The sequence below is a fragment of the Coregonus clupeaformis genome, chromosome 36 (assembly GCF_020615455.1).
Source record: "Coregonus clupeaformis isolate EN_2021a chromosome 36, ASM2061545v1, whole genome shotgun sequence".
NCBI classification, from domain to species: Eukaryota; Metazoa; Chordata; class Actinopteri; order Salmoniformes; family Salmonidae; genus Coregonus; species Coregonus clupeaformis.
The window spans coordinates 18,994,803-19,018,661 of record NC_059227.1 but is presented as its reverse complement, the minus strand read 5'-3'; the positions used below and the strand labels follow the sequence as shown (position 1 = coordinate 19,018,661).

General features: G+C 41.3%; 2 protein-coding genes across 2 annotated transcripts in view; one reads left to right on the top strand and one right to left on the bottom strand.

The window, feature by feature from the left end:
- LOC121552905 (scavenger receptor class A member 5-like) overlaps positions 1 to 15,463 on the bottom strand; it is a 53,679-nt gene extending 38,216 nt beyond the window's left edge. The window contains exons 1-3 of the mRNA XM_041866001.2: positions 15,179 to 15,463; positions 12,867 to 12,985; positions 10,638 to 10,769 (exon numbers count right to left, since the gene is read on the bottom strand). Coding sequence (XP_041721935.2) covers positions 10,638 to 10,769; positions 12,867 to 12,978 — 244 coding nt within the window. The 5' untranslated portion in view covers positions 12,979 to 12,985; positions 15,179 to 15,463. The remainder of the gene's footprint in view (positions 1 to 10,637; positions 10,770 to 12,866; positions 12,986 to 15,178) is intronic.
- A 356-nt stretch (positions 15,464 to 15,819) lies between these two features.
- LOC121552611 (sterile alpha motif domain-containing protein 12-like) lies at positions 15,820 to 21,353 on the top strand. The gene is made up of 6 exons (XM_041865574.2): positions 15,820 to 15,907; positions 16,515 to 16,669; positions 17,338 to 17,381; positions 18,811 to 18,955; positions 19,551 to 19,688; positions 20,540 to 21,353. Exons 4-6 carry the CDS (start codon positions 18,835 to 18,837, stop codon positions 20,554 to 20,556), a joined length of 276 nt encoding a protein of 91 aa, XP_041721508.1. The 5' UTR covers positions 15,820 to 15,907; positions 16,515 to 16,669; positions 17,338 to 17,381; positions 18,811 to 18,834; the 3' UTR covers positions 20,557 to 21,353.
- Positions 21,354 to 23,859: the final 2,506 nt, after the last annotated feature.

Genomic DNA, 23,859 nt, shown 5'->3' with positions numbered 1-23,859 from the left:
AGGGGTTTTGTCCTGGTCGGTTACGAGGGACCACCAACAGCCAAAGAAAAACTAAGATTCAATCAACACTTCCCAACATAACTTTTTATTGAAAGGAAGTTATCAACATTTACCAAATCTAGTCCAGATATGGTAAAAGAGTTGAGCTTATCTGCTCTTTCGTCACTTACCCCTGGCTATCTTCAATAGAACAGCTGACAAAGCACTCTGCATGGAATGAATTCAGCACGTGGACAACTCATTATAACAGTTAGGAGCTGCAAAGTGCACAGTCCAGCAACGGGCCAGACCAATTAGGGTTCAAATGTTAATTGACACGCTGTTTAACTCTCTCTCTGTCTGAATGGGGATGTTTTTAGCATTCATCACTTCCCAGTGAACCTATAGGGAGCAGGACTTCTCCAACGGGAACCGAAAGGATTAATCCCTGTCTGTAATGAGTTGGGCACAGAGGAGCCTGAACGTCAGCTCAGAACTTCAACATCAGCTCAGAACTTCATTAGTGGGGCTTTTCCAGAGAAGAATGGAAGGAAACCGTGCAAAAAAGGGGCTATTGGAGACTAGAGAGGGTTCCAGCCAAGGCTTTAACTCTGTTGCCAAGCTACACGTGTTTGTGGAAAATCTTTGTCATCTTTGGACTGTTTATGAAGCACATATGCAAGTTCACTTCTCACACATATCAAGTATAAACACATAAAAATAAGAAATAATTAGCAAATGAGCACATAAATCCAATAGTTGTCTCAGAGTTGGGTGTGGCAGTACTATTGAGGTTCTCTTTGAGCTCTGAGGAGTGGCTCGATTTGTGGTTTGAATTACACACAGAAAGTTATTCTATGGATAAACTAGGTATAACACGTGTTCTAGATTCATGGGAATTTGTATCTTGTACCCTGTTATATGAAGATAACTTCAGACATGGTGATTTTTTTTGGGCGGTTATGCTAAGCTCAGCTTCTCACTATTTCCTCAAGAACTCTGACTGGATTTGAACGTCTCCTGAGTAGTGCCTTTCTAGTTGGTCACAGTTAATGGAAACCCTACAGGGTTGGCATCAGACCACAGATCTTCATCTAATCTGACAGTTGGTGGTTAAGTTGGCCAGCAGTGCGGTTGTGAGTAAGGAGAGAGGTTTGCGACTGTGACCTACAGTTTTACTTCATCTTTTGCACTCCACACTTGGCCAAGAAAGCCCCAGCGCCCAGTGCCCATACCAGATCATATCCTGCATACAGTACATCATACAGAAGAGAAGGCAGGTGGTTTCATTGGTCTAAATTGTTAGAAGGTCTTTATGACTTGGTAGAGGCAGAAGTTCAATAGCGGACAGGTCTTACAATCATAAATATGACTGATAATGATTACGATGGCACATAATCACATATAACTAATGAAAGATGAAAATATACAAATGTTTTGCACCATGGAGGTCCATACAGAGTCGAGGTCCACCTAAAAAAGCAAAACATCTAAGAAATACCATGTCAGAAAAAAACAAGATAATTCGAAAACTGATTTTTCATAACAGAAACCTATTATGGTAATTTATGCTAACCAGCAACTTGTCCTGAAAATCAGCAGCCCTCAACTTTTCCAATGATCCACTTAGGAAAAAAACGATACGAAAAAATTGCCACAAACTTGAGTGGTTACATACAATGGAAAGCATTACTCAAATGTATAGAGTAAACAGAGATACAGCACTGTGTATAGGAAATGAATCCTGGGGTAGAGAATCATGCCACATAACATTTATTTATCCACAGGGGTTGGAGGGCATTTATAAGCATTGTTTGTGGATGCCAATGATTAGCAATAGCCTAAGCCTACAATACTGTAGATGTCTGTATCGTAGATGTCTGTATCTATAAAAGGTGCTTTCCACTCAACAGAAGGATAAAAGTGTCCATCCAGACATACAAAGACAGTATAGCGGAGAAGGGAAAAAAGCTTTGAAGTCCACGATATAGGGAGGATCCCTAAATATAACAAAACTCTGATTGGGAAGAGCAGAGAGCTAGACAATGGTATAGTAAACAGACCAGATGATTATGACTATAAAAACATGGACAATGAGTGGTGCCTTGATGTCTAACTGCTTGATCTTGGTCTCTCAAAACTGCTTAGACATGAAAACCAATATCAGCTCAGGTCTGACTGCATCAGGACATTCCTTATAAAGTAGCCTCAGAGCATCTTAACCTGGTGTTGAGCCTGTAGAACTAAATCAAGTCACCGGCGTTCCAACTAATACATCAACATAACCATCTGGATAGAAGTGACTGTGAGGCCGTCATGACAGAGCAGAAAGGTTTTCCTGTTGAATACTCTCTCAGCAGTGTCTCTCTGATTAACTATTTACCCAGATGGATGAGGTTCAGTTTCTATCTCCACATGGAACTGGGCTTGCTCAACATTAAAATGCTGCTCTTTTAAATCTCTTAGATGTCAGACGTATGCCAGACAGGCACTGGCATAAGTAAAACTATGAGTCAGCAAATGTGGTGTTTGAAAGCAAACTTGATGTTGAATATAAAAGGGAATCTCAACAAACAATAGGCCTACAACAATATTCCAGAAATTACTTGCAGGCTGTAAAATGAGTAGCTTGCTAAGATTGATATTTGTGACTTACTGGTAATAGTGGGTCTTCTGGCTGGCTGTTAATCTAGACACAGTTTCCGTATGACCCATATGTACTGTACCATGTTCAGAAAAATGACGGCCTACAGATTCAAAACATTTGGCGCTCTCAAACTAAGGATTCGGTGGCTAAATGATGTAGCTAAGTAAAACAATAATTATACTATTTAATTATGCATGTATGAACTAAACTGAACAAAAATATGAATGCAACATGCAACAATTTCAAAGTTTTAATGAGTTAAAGTTCATATAAGGAAATCAGTCAATTGAAATACACTCATTAGGCCCTGATCTATGGATTTCACATGACTGGGAATACAGATATGCATCTGTTGGTACCAGATATCTTTAAAAAAAAAAGTAGGGGCGTGAATAAGAAAACCAGTCAGTATCTGCTGTGTCCACCATTTGCCTCATGCAGAGCGACATATCTACTTCGCATAGAGTTGATCAGGCTGTTGATTGTGGCCTGTGGAATGTTGTCCTACTCCTCTTCAATGGCTGTGCGAAGTTGCTGGATATTGGCGGGAACTGGAACACGCTGTCGTACACGTCGATCCAGAGCATCCCAAACATGCTCAATGGGTGACATGTCTGGTGAGTATGCAGGCCATGGAAGAACTGGGCCATTTTCAGCTTCCAGGAATTGTGTACAGATCCTTGCAGCATGGGGCCGTGCATTATCATGCTGAAACATGATGTGATGCGGCGGATGAACGGCACGACAATGGGCCTCAGGATCTCGTCACGGTACTGTATCTCTGTGATTCAACTTGCCATCGATAAAATGCAATTATGTTCGTTGTCCGTAGCTTAGGCCCGCCCATACCATAACCCCACGGCCACCATGGGGCACTCTGTTCACAACGTTGACATCAGCAAACCGTTCGCCCACACGACGCCCACACGTCTGCCATCGGCCTGGTACAGTTGAAACCGGGATTCATCCGTGAAGAGCACACTTCTCCAGTGGACCAGTGGCCATCGAAGTTGAGCATTTGCCAACTCAAGTCAGTTTCGACGCCGAACTGCAGTCATGTCAAGACCTTGGTGAGGACGACGAGCACGCAGATGAGTTTCCCTGAGACGGTTGTGCAGAAATTCATCAGCTGTCCAGGTGGCTCGTCTCGGACCATCCCGCAGGTGAAGAAGCCGGATGTGGAGATCCTGGGCTGGCGTGGTTACACATGGTCTGCGGTTGTGAGGCCGGTTGGACGTACTGACAAATTCTCTAAAACGACGTTGGATGGGGCTTAAGGTAGAGAAATGAACATTATATTATCTGGCAACAGCTCTGGAGGACATTCCTGCAGTCAGCATGCCAATTGCACGCTCCCTCAAAACTTGAGACATCTATGGCATTGTGTTGTGTGAGAAAACTGCACATTTTAGAGTGGCCTTTTATTGTCCCCTGTATAATGATCATGCTGTTTAATCAGCTTCTTGATATGCCACACCTGTCAGGTGGATGGACTATATTTGTCACGTCTACTCCCACTTCGGCGCTCGACGTCGCCGTTCTACTAACCACCGGTTCTGGCAACCCATCATTACGCACACCTGGCAACCATCATTACGCACCTGGACTTCATCACCCTCTGATTACTTCCCCTTTATCTAGCACTCCATTGTATCACCCATCAGGCAGTATTGTTTCTGTTTTCATGTTCAGACGCTACTCCTGTTTTTGTATTCGCTCTATGTTAGTTTCGATTAACCTCACCGACTGCACCTGCTTCCTGACTTTCTTCGTCACAATCTTGGCAAAGGATAAATGCTCACTAACAGGGATGTAAACAACTTTGTGCACAAAATTTGAGAGGAATACGCTTTTTGTGCATCTGGAATATTTCTGGGATGTTTTATTCCAGCTCATGAAACATGGGAAACATGAGTTTATAGTTTTGTTCAGTGTATATATATACACACTACATTGAGCCAAAAACGGGATGTTGAAAAAAATTCTGAGGTAGTTTTGCAAAATGTCAGATAGAAATTAGGTAAACAAAACATCAAGAGGACTTTAACAGGGCACAGTTTATAGCAAAATGCCATTGCCAATATGTCATAAACTCGCATGACTGGTTGCTGCAGGAATCATAAAAGACAGATATTTTTGGTAGTCCTAGGTCTACTCTCCAAATGTATCTACCATTCTCAAACAGATTGTTAGTAGGCCTACTTTTTCGGTGTTGATGGTCAATCTTCCTCTCTTCTGTCCTGGACACCTATGAAGTGTCAACACTATTTAGAAATCAGCTCCTCTGAAAGGTGACGTATTGGGCAATCTCCTTGTCCATAGGAATGTTTGTTGGGTACCTTGCAAAACACATTTTCCCATAAAGGACTCCAGATGCAGGAGCAGACTAGTTGTACTGCTGCCCAGCTGAAACATGAGTACCAGGTTCTGTATGCATTCAAATTAGTCAACATACTGTACATTCAAATACATTGGAAATCAATGTAGCATGACCCAAATAATGTGTACCGTATGTGTCCAAGTCATAGGCTACTAGTCGGCCTTCAAAACAATAGATGATCTGAACAGGTCTATCTGGTTTGTTTAATACTGTATGTAGAGTGACTGTCCAGATGACCTGTAGGCATTTGGAACAGGACTACGCAGGACAAGGTTTGGGGAGCAGTTATTTTATTACCTATAAACCACTTTGGTTTCCAGAAAATCCTAGTGTTTTCATGCTTTGAATCATCAACCCACTGTAAAGGGTTGATTAACTAGTCACCACTTGATTATGATTCATAGGGTCCATTTATACAGACTCATGTAGCTCAAGGTTTTTTTTTAAGCAGCTGCAATTTGTTTTGCTATTTAAATAGAAATAGTACTAAATTCTGAAACCAACATGACACATTAGTTATGTACCTAGAATAGGAACCTGCCTCTCTTCACTATAATAATATGCAATTTATTTACTATTAGTTCTTGACAGTGGAAATGAGCACAGTGATTCATGAAAATAATACATTTTCTCAGTGACATCCTCCTTGATATTTAAAAAAATACTTGCCAATGTTTTTGGGTTGACATTATATTTATATTTTTTGCAGACTTTTTCCTCTTGACTGCACCGGTCCCTTCCCCTCTAGGAACATTGGCCAAACAAGTCCATGACTTTTCTTCATAAACATGGAGGATCAAAAGTGCAATAGCTTTCCATGCACACAGCACCATTTATATAAGAGAGTGTGAGGATCCCAACGTTTGTTAAACTCACTGGAACACTCTCTTAAACACTGTTAAGCCCTATCAGGCAGCTGAGAGAGCCAGACATAATCAGGGAGGTCCCCAATGGGAGTTATTTTTTTACTGGAAACTTAACACTAGCTGGGTCACTCACTTCTCATACATTCTCAACATCATGTGCTAAAGTCGAATAGCCAAAAAACTTTGAGTGCTTCGATTTTTAGGCTAATCAAACTGTTGTATCTCTATTTATTATCTCTAGTCTCTCCATCGTTCCCTCCTTACTGTCCTCGGCTCTTCCATCCCCATCTCAATTCCTGAGTAGTAGGGTGATAGTTATTGTGATTGTCAGAGTAATGTGTAGTTATGCTAATCCTACTAAGTAGCAGATGACTTTGATTGTATGTAAACTGTTCAACTGTTTAACAGTTGCAACAGCCATTCTGAGTCCGTGGACAGAGCTGTACCAATACAGTCGGTCTATGGAAAGTGTGAGAACATCCTTTTATACGGAGCACAGGGTTCAGATCTGTATTCATGCCGTGCCTTCTCCGACCTTACAGAGTTGTGATCTCTCAGCATGGATCAGCGAGTACATATGAATGACATGAAATATGGAGTGATATGACCCCTCTTTCTTATCTATCTAAAAGCATGGATTAAAGGTTCAGATGTCAGGTCTGGATATTTAATGTGCTAGCTAAGAGGTTGAAGCAGAGCCCTGCCCAGGTCATATAGGGAAACCTCATAAATATTCACATATGAACACAAATGAAAAGCAAATGTGGATGGGTGTTGGTTCGTGTTCACACTGGAAACTTGGCAGGGTCCCTCTGAAATGTCCCCCTCCACAGCAGTCATCATGTTATGTTAATCTCATTCACCCTCTCTAATGATCCACATTTCATTTCATTTCTATTTGAAAGCTCTGTTAGATTGCTTTTTAAATTAGCTTAACGCTAAACCATAAATTGCTAAATACCTCCATGACAGTGTTTGTCTCCCACGATTTCATCTTCCTTTTCAAATGATGTCAATGGTATTGCATGTTGGCCCCAGTAATGCCTTGGCCTATATCCACCTATAGAACTTCAGTTATTATGGTCCTGATGGGAGGAGTTGGAAAGGCATGTGTGAAATTCCACAGAGATTACACAAAGCGTTAAGCATTCCTGCTGTTCACCAACCCAACAGGGCTTAGGTCTGCATCTGGGACCTTACATTTTGGTCATTTAGCAGACGCTCTTATCCAGAGTGACTTACAGTTAGTGAATACATTTTTATTTTTTATACTGGTCCCCCATGGGAATCAAACCCACAACCCTGGCGTTGCAAACGCCATGCTCTATCAACTGAGCTACATCCCTGCCGGCCATTCCCTCCCCTACCCTGGGCCAATTGTGCGCCGCCCATGAGTCTCCCAGTCGCGGCCGGCTGCGACAGAGCCTGGATTCGAACCAGGATCTCTAGTGGCACAGTTAGCACTGCGATGCAGTGCCTTAGACCACTGCGCCACTCAGGAGTACCTTCCCTCTTTACTAATAATGCAGAGGTGTGGTTTACAGACCAACACTGCATGGTTTCTCTGGGTTATAGAGCTAGAATCTAACAGTGAAACATTACTTTATTCATGTTTAATTGGTTACCAGGATATAATTTGTCAGCCATGGATACCAAGAGCATGATTCTTTTCAAATGCTCTGGATTTTTCCAAATCAATCTAGGCAACAACGGTATAATTCTAAATTGGTTTAAAGTACGAATCCGCATTTGGGGAAAAGGTGCCACTTTGCTTTGTTGATGGAAAAAGAGAAGAGGAGCGTGGTAAAACAATTTTGCAGTACATATTTTGCTGTTCTATAGAGCGTGCAATAATGTCAGAGGAGAAAAAACAGTGTTTGTTGTTTGCAGCGGTGGAGGCTCCTCAGAGGAGGAGGTGGAGGACCATCGTCCTCAGTGAATTTCATAAAAATAAAAATAGCTAAACATTTAAAACATTTATTTTTAGATAAAACTATACAGAATATATTCACGTCACCAAATAATTGATTAAAACACACTGTTTTGCAATGGTCTACAGTAACCTCAACAGCACTCTGTAGGGTAGCACCATGGTGTAGCCGGAGGACAGCAAGCTTCCGTCCTCCTCTGGGTACATTGACTTCAATACAAAACCTAGGAGGCTCATGGTTCTCACTCCCTTCCATAGACTTACACAGTAATTATGACAACTTCCGGCGGACATCCTCCAACCTATCAGAGCTCTTGCAGCATGAACTGACACGTTGTACACCCAATTAAAGGATCAGAGAATGAATCTAGTACTGAAAGCATAAGCTACAGCTAGCTAGCACTGCAGTGCATAAAATGTGGTGAGTTGTTGACTCAAAGAGAGAGAAAGACAATAGTTGAACAGTTTTGAACAAATTAATTTCTTCAAAAATGGAGGAGCAAGAGAGAGAGAGAGAGAGAGAGAGAGAGAGAGAGAGAGAGATTTCGTTAAAAAAATTAACTAACTAGCAAATGCAGCTAGCTAGTTTAGCCTACTCAAACACACGGCTCAAACAGAGGGATGCTATGTTAGCTAGCTGCCTATGAGAATCCTACACTGGAATTCTTCCAAGTCAAGGTAAGCTTTTGGTTTTACAAATGTATTGCCACCGGGGCCTGCAGGTGTAACTGCTAAACTGCTTACTGGCTGTACACTGTACTGCATGATTGTTGCAGGTTTACCAACGCGTTAGTTCTATTAGCTATGTTGACTATGATGTTGCTTTAGCTAATACAGTGCATTCGGAAAGTATTCAGACCGCTTGACTTTTTCCACATTTTGTTACGTTACAGCCTTATTTTAAAATTGATTTAATTGTTTTTTTCCCTCATCAATCTACACACAATACCCCATTTTTGCAAATGTATTACAAATAAAAAACTGAAATATATGCTGTAATAGAAATAGAGCCATGCTCATTAAAAAAAGAATCGTCCTCCCTCCATCTTAAACGGCATCTACCGCCACTGGTTTGCAGTAAAAACACATTTTGAACCCTTTGCCTCCTGCTGTGTCCCTAACCTTAAACCATATTTTCCTGGTTTATGATGGCACACATTTGCCACCCATACTCTGTTGTGGTTAACGCCGAAATTCTGTGACACCCCCAAAAACTATTATGCCAGAAGAAAACATTGTATATTGTGGTCCTCTGTAGCTCAATTGGTAGAGCATGGCGCTTGTAACGCCAGGGTAGTGGGTTCGATCCCCGGGACCACCCATATGTAAAAATGTATGCACACATGACTGTAAGTCGCTTTGGATAAAAGCGTCTGCTAAATGGCATATTATTATTTGTTGTAATATCCCAAACGGACTTGTCAGTTTCAGCTTTAAGGATTCTAGCTTACAAAGCCAGCGATACACAACAACAACATAAAACCTTTCCATAAATCCAACTTCAAACTTCCCCCCCAGAATGGTTATTCTGATACATCACCAAAGGTCACCAGGGCATAGATTCTAACCCTGACAAGTCACGTTATAGACATCCCTCCCCAGATACAAAGACCCAGGCCTGGAGGAAAGGCTCTAGGCACAGCTCTATCAGGACTGGTTAATGATACTGTTTCCCAGGGTTGGCTACAGACCAGGCAGCACTTACGACACAGCTTCCAGGAGTGGGAAGAAAGGGCCTCAGCTGCTAGGCAGAACCATGGGCGAGCCCTCGACCTTAGGAGAGGAACGTGCTGATGGGAGTCCAGTTTCTCCGCACACACAACACACAACAAACACACACACGGACCCTGTGAGAGCCATGATGGCCATGGTGGAACCCTGAGAGTCCCTCCAGGGCCCATGGAGTATTGGAAACACATTCCTGTCAGTCTCTGCATGCCAAATCCATCCGCATGGCCTCTCTCTCCACACTGTCACATAGGTAATGCACTCAGGCAGGTACATGACTGAGAAATACCTTAGGGAAGTGTGGCCCTCTTTCAGCACCATAACTTTTAAATATGAGGATTATAGTATGTCTCAGGTAACCTTAGTCATATGTCAGGGTTGGTTACTTAAGAAAATGTATTGTTTCAAGAATGTTACAGCTACTCTATAGGCCTTTGCCAGTGCCATTGGTTGGGAAGACAGCCTGTCGGCAATCAAAGCTTGAGTCTTTGTTTGATTTGACCAAAAGCTGCTTTTCCTACTGCTTTCATTGGTCTCAAGCTACACTCTCCAAATGTACAAAGAAATGGCTTTTCTCAAATTACCAAAAATGTCTCTTAATCCATAAACTGAAATTGACAGTCACTTATGGTTAAAGTGGAGTACAATTTCAAAGCACAATCCTTATGTGTTACCTAAGGCAGACTAACTGTTTTAATGTGGCAGTAGCCATAGGTTTTCCCATTAATTCTTAATCTTGTGGGATCACTGATGTCATTCGTTGCAAAAGGCTGAAGACCAGAGTTCTCAAGTGAAACCAGATGGACTAACAATTTGGAATTTCAGTTGAAGAACTTAAGAATTGAACACATCTCAACTCATTCGGTTTTTCACTTCAAGTCAACCAGAATACCTGCTTCAGACAGTGTATGTCGTTGAGTTCATTCACATTTGATCCCACAGAGAAAAATGTAAAGAATAGCATAATATATCCACCTCTTGGGAACTGGAATAACATTGACAGTGTCTAATAAAGTATTTATCTTATCTGATGTGGTTTGTGTATATAAACTCTTAGATAGACAGCTTGGCAATAACATGCTTTGTAACTCAAGTGATTTGACGTACCTGCTAAACAGAGGCCAAAAATACTCAGGAGTACCAAGATGTATAGAGACACGATGGCATACTTGATGGCAGACAGGGCGTTCAGCTGGCTGCAGCAATTGTCTTGCTTTCTTCTCCTCTTGGCAGAACCAGCTGAAAAGAAAACATATCTTTAGAATTGGAAGACAAAGATGGATACAAGGTCTCTTAGAGGAGGTCTGAAGTGAGGGGCCATGAGGATAAAAGAAGCTGGATGAAATTAGGATAAAATGTCATGAGGATAATATTCTTATGCAGTGATGAAAAGGTCCTACATAAAAATGCATGCCTAACTGTCAACTGAATGACATGTTGCATTGTTGCGGCCATCTCTCATAACATAGACTTTATGAGTGCTAAAAATCCCCCCAAATGATTTTATTATTGTTCTATTAGTACTGACGTAGCGAGTTGGCAGCCTTGATTCTCCACTTGGTTGATATTGTAGTCAGCATGAGAGTCAAAACAAAGTCTGCATGTCTGGCATTTGGCCTGAGATCTATTTGTCACCTCTGCACCATACATCACAGGGCTGCCACACAGATACTGAGTAATAATAGCAACAATCAGTCATTTAACCCCTTAACACACTCTCCAGGTCGAACAAATGCACTGGAATTCATTTGGATAAAACTGTCATCATGGCATTCCAGTTGGGAATTTGTGTGTGTGTGTCATGTGTGCTTGTGAGGAAGCTGTTTGGATTTAACTGTTGTTGCTGAGGGAACATTCAGCGCTGGTCAAATAGGCCCAGAAGTAGGGTGACAGAAGACATCATTAGTCAGACTAAGAAGATCTCAGTCCAATAGGAATCTGATATCAATTCCAAAGTGTCTCATGCTATTAGGTCATGAAGCACATTGTCTTATTTCGAGGAGACATAAGCCCTGAGAGAGACCAATGGGAAAGTATTACACACTTTAATTTTATGTTCTCCTGGCAAGTCATCCCAGCCACAAGACAAAAAATGAGTAGTCCCCCCAATCCTTCCTCGTCTCTCTTTCTCTCTGTGGAGCATATAGCTCTGAAGTCACAGAGGATACCGCTCTAGAAGACAAGGCCCTCAACCTATTTTCCATAAACAGTCTTGTGCCTTTTGGAAGTTATGTCACATAAAGGCTGGGTAATTTGACATTTTTCATTTGAAGTTGTCTGCTTACTAAATCACACTAGTTTTTCTGTGGAAAATAAACATGTAAATAAACATTCCACAGAAAAACGCTGGTGCTATGTATGGCGTCATGTATATCATATATCCTACCCTTACCATGACAATATTTACTTATCTTAGACATTTATAGGGGTCAATAAAGTCTAAACACAAGCTGACATCAGGCAATGAGAGACTGAATATTTATAGAGGAAGTGGAGCAGAACAGCTTCTACATTTAAAAATTCCTGCAACATTAAGACATAGACGCTGTAATACGTTGGACACAACACCAAAGAACACAAGTTAATGTGGCAGTATGTGGCTGCATGTTCAGCCTGGCTTTTTTTATAGTGGTTGTGATAGCAACAGGATCCTTGAATGTTTACAGTGAGTATGCTTGGCAGCTTAGGGACAGATTAGTTGAGTTGGACAAGTAGAAGCCAACTAAATTTGGACCAATTCACTGTTAAGGCTTGATAAGCATTTCCCACCAGCGTGGCATGACTTGAGAACACTGTACAGTAGATTTGTTCAGCTGCACCTGTCCAAGCCCAAGACCCTCACACATTCACACACACAACATACTATCAGCACTTAGTGTTTATTGACCGCTCGCTGGGTGAGAAAACTCGGCAGACCCCAGGAGTCAGATTTCCCATATTTATATTTGCAGTTACAAGCATATCCTCTAAAAAGGCCATGACCAAGACGGGTCAAAGGGACTCTGCTTGCATCACTCCAAGAGCTGAAATATGAGCACATCACATATGGAGGCACTAAATAAGTTCTTACATCAATGGCAGAATTCAAAGAGGATTTGACCCAACTTGGTCATGGCCTTTTTAGAGGTATGCTTGTAACTGCAAAGATAAATATGGGAAATCTGACTCCTGGGGTCTGCAGATTTCTCTCACCCAGCGAGCGGTGAAAAAGCACTACGTGCTGATAGTATGTTGTGTGTGTGAATGTGTGAGGGTGATTACAGGCCTCTGGGCAAATCTGTGAAAGGTCAAGGGGCAAGGATTTATACAGGACAAGAAGGGAAACTGCTTCTTTACCATCTTCACACAGGTTGAGCTTTGATAGGTTCCTGCCATCGTAGCCCTCCTCATAGATGGATCCGTTCTCCCTCTCTTCGTATGTACTCAGGTACATGGCCTTATTCTCCATTCAGAAACTGTAGGGAAGACAAAACAGATGATTTTCATGTAGCCAAAGCAATATGTAAGACACATGAATAGATTAAATGTTCCAGTAAAACTTCTGGAAGGACAAAGCTGATTTACCGGTATTGCATTCTATCAAGCTCTATTTCTCCCCACTCTTTTTTATAATATTGAGTCTGTCTGATCTGTCTCTTATGAGGCATGACTGAGTGTCAATTTAAAATTGTACATTTTAAATCATCACCAGACCACTAATGTGGCTGGCTGTCAGTGTTGAGGCATTCGTTATTAAGTTGAAGTGTGGATGTAGGGCCTTTGGTCGAGCACTGTACCTCTGTCTCTCAGTCTACTACACATTATTCAAGAGGGCAAAGCTCCACAAGTATCCTTACCAATCTATTACCTTACTATCTTTTCAGCATGGAATATAAAACCAAACTCATAACTTTTCTCTTTAAAGCAAACAGCAGAGCCTCTAAAACATAATGCAAGTGGTATGGATTGAATTACATTAATCCATGACAGGAATATGGAGGATCCAAAGACTCCTGTGCTGCCATCTAGTGCCATAGATCTGACTGTGGTCTATGAGAGAGAGAGAGAAAGTGGCTGACAGTAAACAGTCCCAGTTGAACAGCTGTGTGAGAGAGAGAGTGATGCTCCCCCACATTCCTGGGCCACAGCTCAGGCAGACCTATGGACCCCTCCCCTTACAGTATGAACCAGTAGCAGCAGACAAGAAATGAGACCCTCATAAAATACCCTAATAATCACCTTTATTTGGGATTAAGGTGCATGTACCTTTACAGTATGCTATAGCTGAGAAAACAGTGTTGTTTGGACTTCAGTGGGGAATAGGTCAATATTAACTGTGTAATAGAGAATATAATGTGAAATACAGAGACGGATGTGGGACTGTTGAACAAAGTCATTAAAAGGAGCTCAATCTGGAATTTTTCATTAAGCAGCGGGAGTGTCAGTTGACATTTTCGGGTAGGGGGCAGACACAGCCATTACCGAACCGGGCTGCTAGGAAACCTGTATGTGATCACCACCACTGATCATTGTCACCCAACGCAAGACTCTGGGAAAGTACATCCCTTCCAATGCCCAGGAAGCAATCCTGCCTTCTTTCACACACCACTGCCTGTTTTTCCCTGGAGGCAGGGCAGTGGTAGGCTCCAGACATATTTCCTTTGGAATTGGAGGCTACAGTACAACCCTTCCATGATATTGCTCTACCTGGCAATGAGTGAGCCCTGTGATGTCTCCTCAAATACAGGAATTAACACATGAGCATGTCCAATCTCCATGAGGAACTTCTTTCTGTATCATGAAAAATAAAGTCTCTAGGCAAAGAGAGAGGACAGAGCCCTCCATCCATCATTGTGACAAAAAAGCACACACTGTGATTTGTGACTATGCCATAGTAATGTTTGCCTTCTCTCTGCCAACCAGGGAGGTCTGAATAGACATAGACTAGACACACTGAGAACTTGCACACATGGATGGTGACAGAATCTAAAGGAGAGAAAACAATTAAAATGTCCAGTGGCCCCCGCGCGCACCGCACAGCTGAGTGGCCTCTGTGCACGATGTCAGCAGAGCTCAGCATTGTGGTCTCAGAGGTCTCACATGAGCGGAAACTTTTATAGAGAGACATCCCGTATCCATCCGTCCGTGTGGAATTAACCCATTTCCCAGTTAATTAAACGCGCGGACACTTCACCCATGAGTGGATAAATATAAAACAAAAAACTTTCTGATGTGCATTTTCTTGGCATTAAGTCAACGAGGAACAGGCCCGTTTATTTGTGCATAAATTGGATACCAGAGCACAGGTGTAAAATAATGTGGCCATAATATAATTCAGATGTCATTATGGAGACGCTACAGATCACCTGTCTCCATAATGACATCTGAATTATATTATTGCCACATTATTTGGGGCCATCTAATTTCTATTTGTGGAAATTCGAATTTCATTAAACATAATTGTCTCGTTTTTTGTGCAATTTCAAGGTCATGATGCAAAAAACTGAAAATTATTGATCTATGGACATAATCAAGTGAATGTAAAAAGGTTTTCGAGGATAAATGCATTTCAGGTTCACTTTGTTGATGTCTTCAAATGAACACATAGAACAGGTGGCAAAACTAGACTACACAAATTGACGCAACATTTGTAAAAGTTTGTCACTCACCTTGTCAAAGTTGTGACTAAAAAGTATAACAGATGCAAATGTCTCATCTCTAATTTCAATCTAAAAAGGGTGCATGTTTTCCCAATGACATCTCAATAAACGTTTCCTCTCAACATAAGACAGTTAACTGAAGTCTCGCTCTCTCAGTAGCTAGATAACCGCAGCGTGGAGATCCGTGCACCAGCCAGTCTGTGATGCTCGGGTGAATTAATCCCTTTTTCAAAGTGTAGTGGAGGCATGGAGACTACGATGTGGCTAATACCCCTGCCTGGACAACTCTGACTAGATGCGTTCTTACCTCATTCTATATAGTATCTAGTTGCTGTACTTATGCGCCTGGGGCAGGGCAGGGTCCAGTATAAATTATGGTAAAACTTTTTTTTACACATTGTTGAACAAATGCGCCCTCCTCTGGGCATTTAAGCATGGTACATTACAGAAAAGCTGCGCTCCATCTCTATAGATCTTATATAAATCTGAATTCAGTGAGTTCAAGACAACAAAAACGGGGAAAAAACGTTTTGAACGTCATCCAATTCGGAATTCCAAGTGCCTCTTTCTAGAGCTCCAACCTGAAGATCACTGACGTCATCATGATTCGACCTTGTTTTTTTCCGAGTTCCCAGTTGTCTTGAAAGCACCATAAATCCATAGAAGGTCAGTTTGATGACAAAATTTGCCAATGACAGCTTCGCCACCTTCATGTTCAAGTGGGCACAGCACAAAAAGGTGAGTCCAAAAATGTATTGTATGCTGCTGCATAGATGATGTAATATGCCAGGGAGATATGTATACTGTAGTTAAGAAAGTAATACTAATTGTATGTTTTGTAGTAAGCTGTTAGTAGCCCATGTGCCTCACCCTAATAATTTGGTCTAATTTTGCCTACTGTTCCGCTGATTGCTAGGTGTAGCAGTGTTAAGGTGTTGGGACTGCTGTTGGGACTCTGCTGTTAAGACAGCTTTATGTAGGCCCTAACAGTGTGTGGGCACCGTTTGTCACGTTATAGTGCAATTAATGTATTAGTGTTGTGTTGTGTTGTGTAATGGGTTTGCTGGCATGCATCTAAAAAACGTTTTTTGTTTGCCCCACCAAGATTTACATGCGAAAATCGCCACTTAGGTCTATAATTTATGAGGAAAAATAATGAACTATTCTTTATTGAAAGCCTGCAAAATAGATAAAATAGCGTAACGTTAATATGTATTTAGGCTTGTGGTGTAAACATGACTCTGTAGGCAGAGTAGCCTAAATGAAGCATGGTCGTCATAAAATACCTTTATTGCCTCTGCATGAAATATGATTTTTATTTGGATGGTTCTGGCTGTGGTCCAAGATCACCTTTTAGGAAGAGTTCCTTCCACATGATGGAGCCCTCGAGTAGTGGTTATTCCTCCAGGCAGGTGTGCACCAGACCAGCACCAGCCACAGCCACTGCAGCACGCGGGCTTGACTGACTCAGAGACAGGAAGGGTTGGGCACAATGGGCAGGTAAGAGGCAGATATGACTGCCGATAAAACGATTAACTGTACTTGATTAAACACTACAATAACTATTAACGTTACTTTTACTATCATGAATGTCAAGTCTAGTGCATATAAGTGCATAATGCGAAGGCAGGTAATAGACAAGGACTACTAAAGTTTGCCTTACCTGCGCCAGGCCTACTTTACAAATGCGACGTGGTAGCATTTACAGTAGAGTTTATAGTAGTAGTACTAGTAAATAAATAGTTACAATAGAATAGGCTACCGATTAGTTTCACCAGTTTTCTGTCCATTGTCTGTCTTTATCAACAGTTTGCACTCATTGCAGTACACTTGCTGTGAATGGCATAGGCTACTATTACTGTACTGAATAGCATACAGTATGATGTGCAGCAAAATATAAATCAAAACGACAACCATACCTGAAATAAAGTTATATCATTAATTAAATGTGTACCTGTGTAGAATTTGAAAGGTTATATAATATAATGTCATTGAAATGACCATGAGTAGTAGAATTTGGGAAGTGAATATGTTCTGTGGTATTGTATATCACCACAAGATGGTATATTTGTCACGTTGGGCACATGTTGTACAGTAAAAACCCACTGGGAGTTGTGTTGGCAAAAGACTGTATCTGACTATAAGATATATACTTCTTGTTTACCCAGGTCCAGCAAAACATGAGTAGGCCTACATACAACAGCTGTTGAAGGTATGTTAAATTACTTGGCAAGTTTGATTAATTAGCTGAGCAAGGTGCACCTATGCACTTGACTCTGATGACGACCTCTCAGAGAGATTTATCAACTCCTTCTCTCCTTTTCCTTCCCGTTTCTCTTACTGTCTCGTTCTATCTTTATTCTACGCACCATACAATGTTTGTTGAACCGTTTTCCTATAACATTCCAGGCCCGCAGCGTTTACTCAAAAACGTTTATTTAATATTTGATTTGGTCTGAGTCTTAAACCTCAGTGAAATTTACTCCAAACCGTGTTGCCTCATACTCCGTCTGGTCTGTGGTCGGGTCTCCAAGAGTTTGTGAAAACAAAGAGAAAGGAACTCTCTCTGCCCAAGGGGAGATTTGGGGTCGGGAGGATGTATTTTTCACCACTTAGATCCTATCTCTCCATTATCCTGTGATTAATCCGGATATATTGTAAGAAATTGAATACTCTCAACTTCATCTTTGAATCACACAAAACATTGAGTTACACACACCAGTCATTAATGCACTGGGTCAGAGTATGTGGTTTCATGTGGGTTTGATCAGGAAGATGGAGATGCAATCCTTCTGGAAAGCAGCAAGACTGATAAAGGTGTTTCTCTGATGAGATTATGTTTCATACATGATGTTGTGGTGTGATTTGTGTACAGATGTCAAAGTCTAATCCCACAGCCCCTAGCACTCGGGAACAGATCCTACTGCAACATTTCATACAGTGCTTACAGCTTTCTTTGCATAGGCAGGAAAAACTCACATTTACAATTTAGTCGTTTAGCAGACGCTCTCATCCAAAGCGATTTACAGTTAATGCATTCATCTCAAGATAGCTAGGTGAGACAACGACATATCAGTCATAGTAATTAACGTTTTCTCAATAAAGAAGTTATCAGCAAAGTCAGTACTAGTAGGAAAAGTCAAGTGGAATTGTTTATTGTATTTACTATACAAGCAGAGGTTTCCTGCTTTCCCTGCCCTCTTAATGAAAGGTTTCTCACTGTCTCGTCTGGCTGTCCAGTAATTACTAATATGGGAGCTCGTTCCTGCCAACATCATAGATTAGTCTCTTCATTAAATCAGTAAAACATTCCTATATTTCCAACATGGCAAAAACAAGTGCCCCACAGCATGTAAAGGCCAAATAAACATTGATGCAGCTCTATAAAAGTATTTCCTCAGGGGATATGGCTGAGGAAATAGTACTATAATGAAGTTGACATACAAAAGCAACCATCTCACTGTCATAACATTAACGACTGCAGTATTCAGTTTTTTTCCTAGGATATTGTATAATTAATCAACTTCAAATTGTCATTGCCAATTTTTGAGAAATGTATCTAAGTAAGGGATGCATAGTGTGATGCTGTTCTCAGATTTATACTAGATACTAATGACTTTCTCCTTCCCTGACATATACAGTGCAGCCCAGATAATATTGCCACAATGAGCGTCCCCAAAAGGGTCTCCCTCTGGACCGTGGTGGATGTGTTTGACTGGGTCAAGGAGCAGTACCCCTACCAAAAGAGTGTCCTCCAACTGGCCGTCTTCAAGCATGACATATCCGGTAGCTATCTTCAGTAACCCCTCTACTTACCAAATGTTGCCTTAGTACAAAACAACCCATGGTCATGTACATCAGACATCATTAATAGACTGCTATTATGTTTCTTAAAGTGAATATATGTGATATTTTATCCCAGGCTGTATAAGTATTGGATGCCTGTAGACAGTTCCGGACCCCACATAATGACATGGATCATTCATCTTCCCAGTTACTGTTAATTCTCTACTAACCACACAGCTCATTCACAGTGTCAATACTGTTGTAATGTTCCATCAGTAAATCCTTGTCAGAAGCTGACCAAAAACATGCAGTAAAAACAACTGTTATATGACTAATAAAACCTTGTGTCCTAAGACTTAGATCCTGGGACCGTAGTTTTGCCCACCGTGGTTTCCTGCGTTGGGGTTAAATGCATTTGAATTCAAGTTAATTTAGGAATGGAATTTGACACATAATTCAAGTTCATCATGTAATTTGAATTCCATTCCATTTGAAATCCATGCACCCAGCCTGAATTGACTGGCATCATTTTGCTTCCAACTCTAGTAGCCTCACCTCACCACCTCTCTTGCCTTCTTGCTCTGTCCCTCCCCAGGCCGAGCTCTGCTGAGGATGGGTAAACACCAGTTGGAGAGGATGGGGGTGGAGGGGGAGCATCTTCAGGAGATCCTACTGGACATTCTTCTCCTCAGGGTCCAGGAGGAACTGGAGAACCTCAATGACATCTTCTCTGGTGAGGGACAAACATCCATCTGACAGGCTCCTTTATAACTGTATCAGGAATTCAGTTGTAGCCTATATCAACAACTTCTTGTCTGTGGGAGAACTAACATTACTTTATTGTCTAAAACTGCATCATAAAGGGACAGACATCTACTGTGTCCTCTTAGATTGCATCAGGAGTTCACTTGTACACTCTTAGGAAAAAAGGGTTCTATCTAGAACCTAAAATGGTTATTCGGCTGTCCCCATAGGAGAACCCTTTGAAGAACCCTTTTTGGTTTCAGGTAGGACCCTTTTGGTTCCAGGTAGGAACCACAGGATAACCTTTTTTTGGTTCCATGTAGGACCCTTTCCACAGAGGATTCTACGTGGAACCCAAAAGGGTTCTACATGTAACCAAAAAGGGTTCTCCCTGGAACCAAAAAAAGGTTATCCTGTGGAGACAGCCGAAGAACCCTTTTGGAAGAGTGTAGCCTATATCAGTTGGCTCATATGAACTCAGACAAGGCAAATACCCAAAGTGAGTCATACAAGATTGCATTATCAGCCAACATGATTGACAGACATGTATTTCATCAAGAGGGTTAGCTTAGAGACACCTGCCAAGAATAGATTGGCATCGAATGAGAAGAGAGAGAAGAGAAAGCCTCTGATGTACAGTACTATTTAACTGAACTGAAAATAAAATAAATCAATTGACATTGTTTGGCATGGATACAAGATAGCTATAGATGAAATAAGTTCAAGTTCAAAATATAGATAAAATAAGTTCACCATGGTCTTTGTTCACAGTGTGGTACGTATGCTTGCATATTTTAAATGTATTTTTAACCAAATGTATTTTTATCTCTCGTTCTCTAGAGTGTTTCTCTTCATGACTATAACAGAAGAAGAGGTCTGAGATGTCCTTATTTTGTCCATCTACGGTGTGGAGGACTAGAGAAGAAAAAATACATTTGCTCTCAGTAATCGTTGACCTGAAGAAGGCCGCCAGATTGGTTTTGGCACGGTTGTATTTTCACTGACACTTCTGTGAATCAAGCCCTTGCCTCTCGCTCTGCGCTGCTCTTGTGGTCTTATTTTTCACAATACTTAATACACTATGTGGCAGCTATTGCAGAGGGAGAACATCATTCCCCACTTGAACAGGGGATACAGTGCATCCCTCATCTGGACTAAATGTTGCAATCCCGTACCCAGCACTGATTTGACTAGCTAATGGCCTGTTATATTACTCTCAGGAGACCCTGTGTGAATGGAGAGTAAGTAAATTAGTCCTGAGTTTAATGCAGGGACACATGGCCATAATTTAGATAACAAACCAAATGCTGCTCCAACCTATTAGGCCCTATGCAGGGAACGTAATGGGGATCATTTAATGGGAGGTTTCTGGCAGAGACAAAATGGCTTTAAAGTTTGATGTATTTGCTTATATAGTTTGATGTTGGACTAAGAATGTTGTGTCCTCTGACTGAAAGTGATGTCGTCTTTGTTTAGCTTTTGTTGCTCCACACCTCATGTTTGTAAGACGTCAGCAGAGTTTTTCTGTCTGTCAAATACAATGCAACGACTAACACATCTTTAAATGGAACACAACTACCATAATTTTCGGACTATAAGCCGCGCCTTTTTTCCTATTTTTCGACCCTGCGGTTTATATAACGGTGCGGCTAATCTATGGATTTTTACAGCTAACGGCCACTAGAAGACCTCCTAAATCTATGGATTTTACAGGTTACAGTCCACCAACTTTAACTCTATGGGCTCTATGACCGGTCTGCGCCCCCCACAATAAATGGGAGCTTCCTCAAGCAGCCATCTCTTTCCCGACAATCCCCTCTGTGCACGAACCCTTACATATGGTAATTAAACATTAAAACACCTGCGGCTTATAGTCCAGTGCGGCTTATATATGTACACATCATTCAATTTAGCTGCTGCGGCTTATACTCCGGTGCGCCTTATAGTGCGGAAAATACGGTACATATAGAATCCCTCCAGTATGACTATCCAGCTAGGAATGTGCTCTATGCAGAAATGTCCTATTTTATTTGTTCCTGGATCATATTCATATTAACAGTTCATTGTGTAATCATGTGTGTATTACAAGTGCTTGCTTAAATTGCTCAGAGATAGCGGTTTTGCAAATTAAGTGGAGCAAATAAAAGTGCTACGTTTGCAAATACTAAGTCTTTTTATATTTCAAATCCTCCTTCCTCAGAGAAATCCCTCCCCAGACTTAAATGTCCTGTCCATTGTATAATGATAACGTTTGTTTGCTCCAGTTTGAAATATTTTAATGAATCACTGAGGTTCACCACATTTCATTAGAGACTACATGCACATGAAAAACTGCAGGATTGTCAAATCTGAAGCTCATACAGTACCTTAGCAAAGCATACAATGCAGTTCAACTCCAAACCACTATACCTGTATTATAGTGAAATGTTTTCATAAACAGGGAGCGCTATGTTTAGACATCCATATGCTATATCCAGCCTAGAACACAGGAGAGAAACAAGTTGTTCCAGTGAAGAGACAAGGATGAAATGTCACACGGGTGTGTACCCTATTTTGTGGATTAATCTGACCTGACACCTCATATTTGCTAATGAAGACCAAATCTGATCATTGTTCATTTGAAATAATTGTCTTCACTGATAATTATATAAAAATCAATGTGTAGAATCAGCCAGTGGCCTAAATCTTGAGAGACATACTAGTGCCCTCAGACAGTGTCCATTTGTCTCTTTTACATGACTCGTCACGATACATCTTCCCACTTCCCCACAAACTTGTCAGACCACCCAAACTTAAAATCTTCTACTTTTAAAGGGCAGCCAAAAAACAGAGGACAGCAGAAAGCAAGCAAAAAACACGTTGCTCTGTGAAAGTAACACCTCTAGGGGAACATTTTTCTTTTTCTTTGTGTAGTAATCCAGCTCCTGAAAAGTACAGCCCAGACCTGGCCAGGCCTGCTGAATCTGATGTGCCCCATAAAAGGACTGTTTACATTTCCTCACCTTCCATGGACATTAGCAAGTGCTGAGCCTGTGGCTCTAGGGTCCCAGTTGGGGGCACACCAAATTAGACAGGCTGATTAATGTCCCTCAGAGGTGCATGGCATTTGATTTCCTCCATTCAGGGCAATGGTGCATCAGGAAAGCGCTGACTTACATTAAATGTAAATATACCTCGGGGAGAGACACTTAATCATATATGACAGGAGGGCTTCCAGAATATTCCAAAGGTTAGCAAATCATGCCTTTGACCCAAAGAGATGGAAAGAAAAGAAACATGGAACCAAATTTTGTGTTGTTTGGCATGCAACAAATGATGGGTTGAACAAAGAGAAAGGACTACAATGGGTTTCTGTAACCTCTTTGGCTTGTTTATTTTTTACTCAAATTTAAGTTCAAGAAGGCAATCAGGGTTTTGTTAACGTGGAGTCCAGTGGAGGCAGCTGAGGGGAGGACGGCTCATAATAATGTCTGGAACGGAGCGAATGGAATGGCATCAAACACATGGAAACCATGTGTTGGATGTATTTGATACCATTCCCCTGATCCGCTCCTGCCATTACAACGCTGGCTCATATCAAATTAAGGTGCCACCAACCTCCTGTGGTGGAGTCTCTGGTCTGTCTTATATTCCATACCTAATAGACACCCAGTTGGTGTAAAGAGAGTAGGCCATGTAAAGGCCTGGCTAAAACCTATACTTTCTTCTGCGAAGACATAATGCATCTCCAGTCTATTGTCTGCACCACTGGATCAATCTTTAATGCAGGCAGCAGATAAAATAGGGAAGCTTTGTAGTAACTACTTAATTATTAAGGGTTGGTTGAACTTTTCATATGACTCTCTGATTCTCATTTTAGTTGAACATTTATCAAGGTTACTCGAACCAGGTGTCAAGTAAGGGTTATAACTTACTGATTCTTCATTATGCAGCTACAAAGATATTTATTTCCTATCTTAAATTCATGACATGATCTTATTGCTCAGGTAACAATCTTAATTCAGGCGGTGTACTGTAGCAAGGCTGCATGGCAGAGCATACAACTCACAGATTATCCTCAAAGATTACAACTCACAGATTATCCTCACAGATTACAACTCACAGATTATCCACACTGAGATGGACAGACCATCAGAGGAGTGCCATTGTACAGTACCAGT

What these genes read in the sequence shown, in the direction of transcription:
- LOC121552611 (XM_041865574.2), top strand. Translation starts at nt 18,835, where the DNA reads ATGAGCGTCCCCAAAAGGGTCTCCCTCTGGACCGTGGTGGATGTGTTT. An exon ending in CTTCAAGCATGACATATCCG is followed by an intron (nt 18,956 to 19,550) that starts GTAGCTATCTTC and finishes GTCCCTCCCCAG; the next exon opens with GCCGAGCTCTGCTGAGGATG.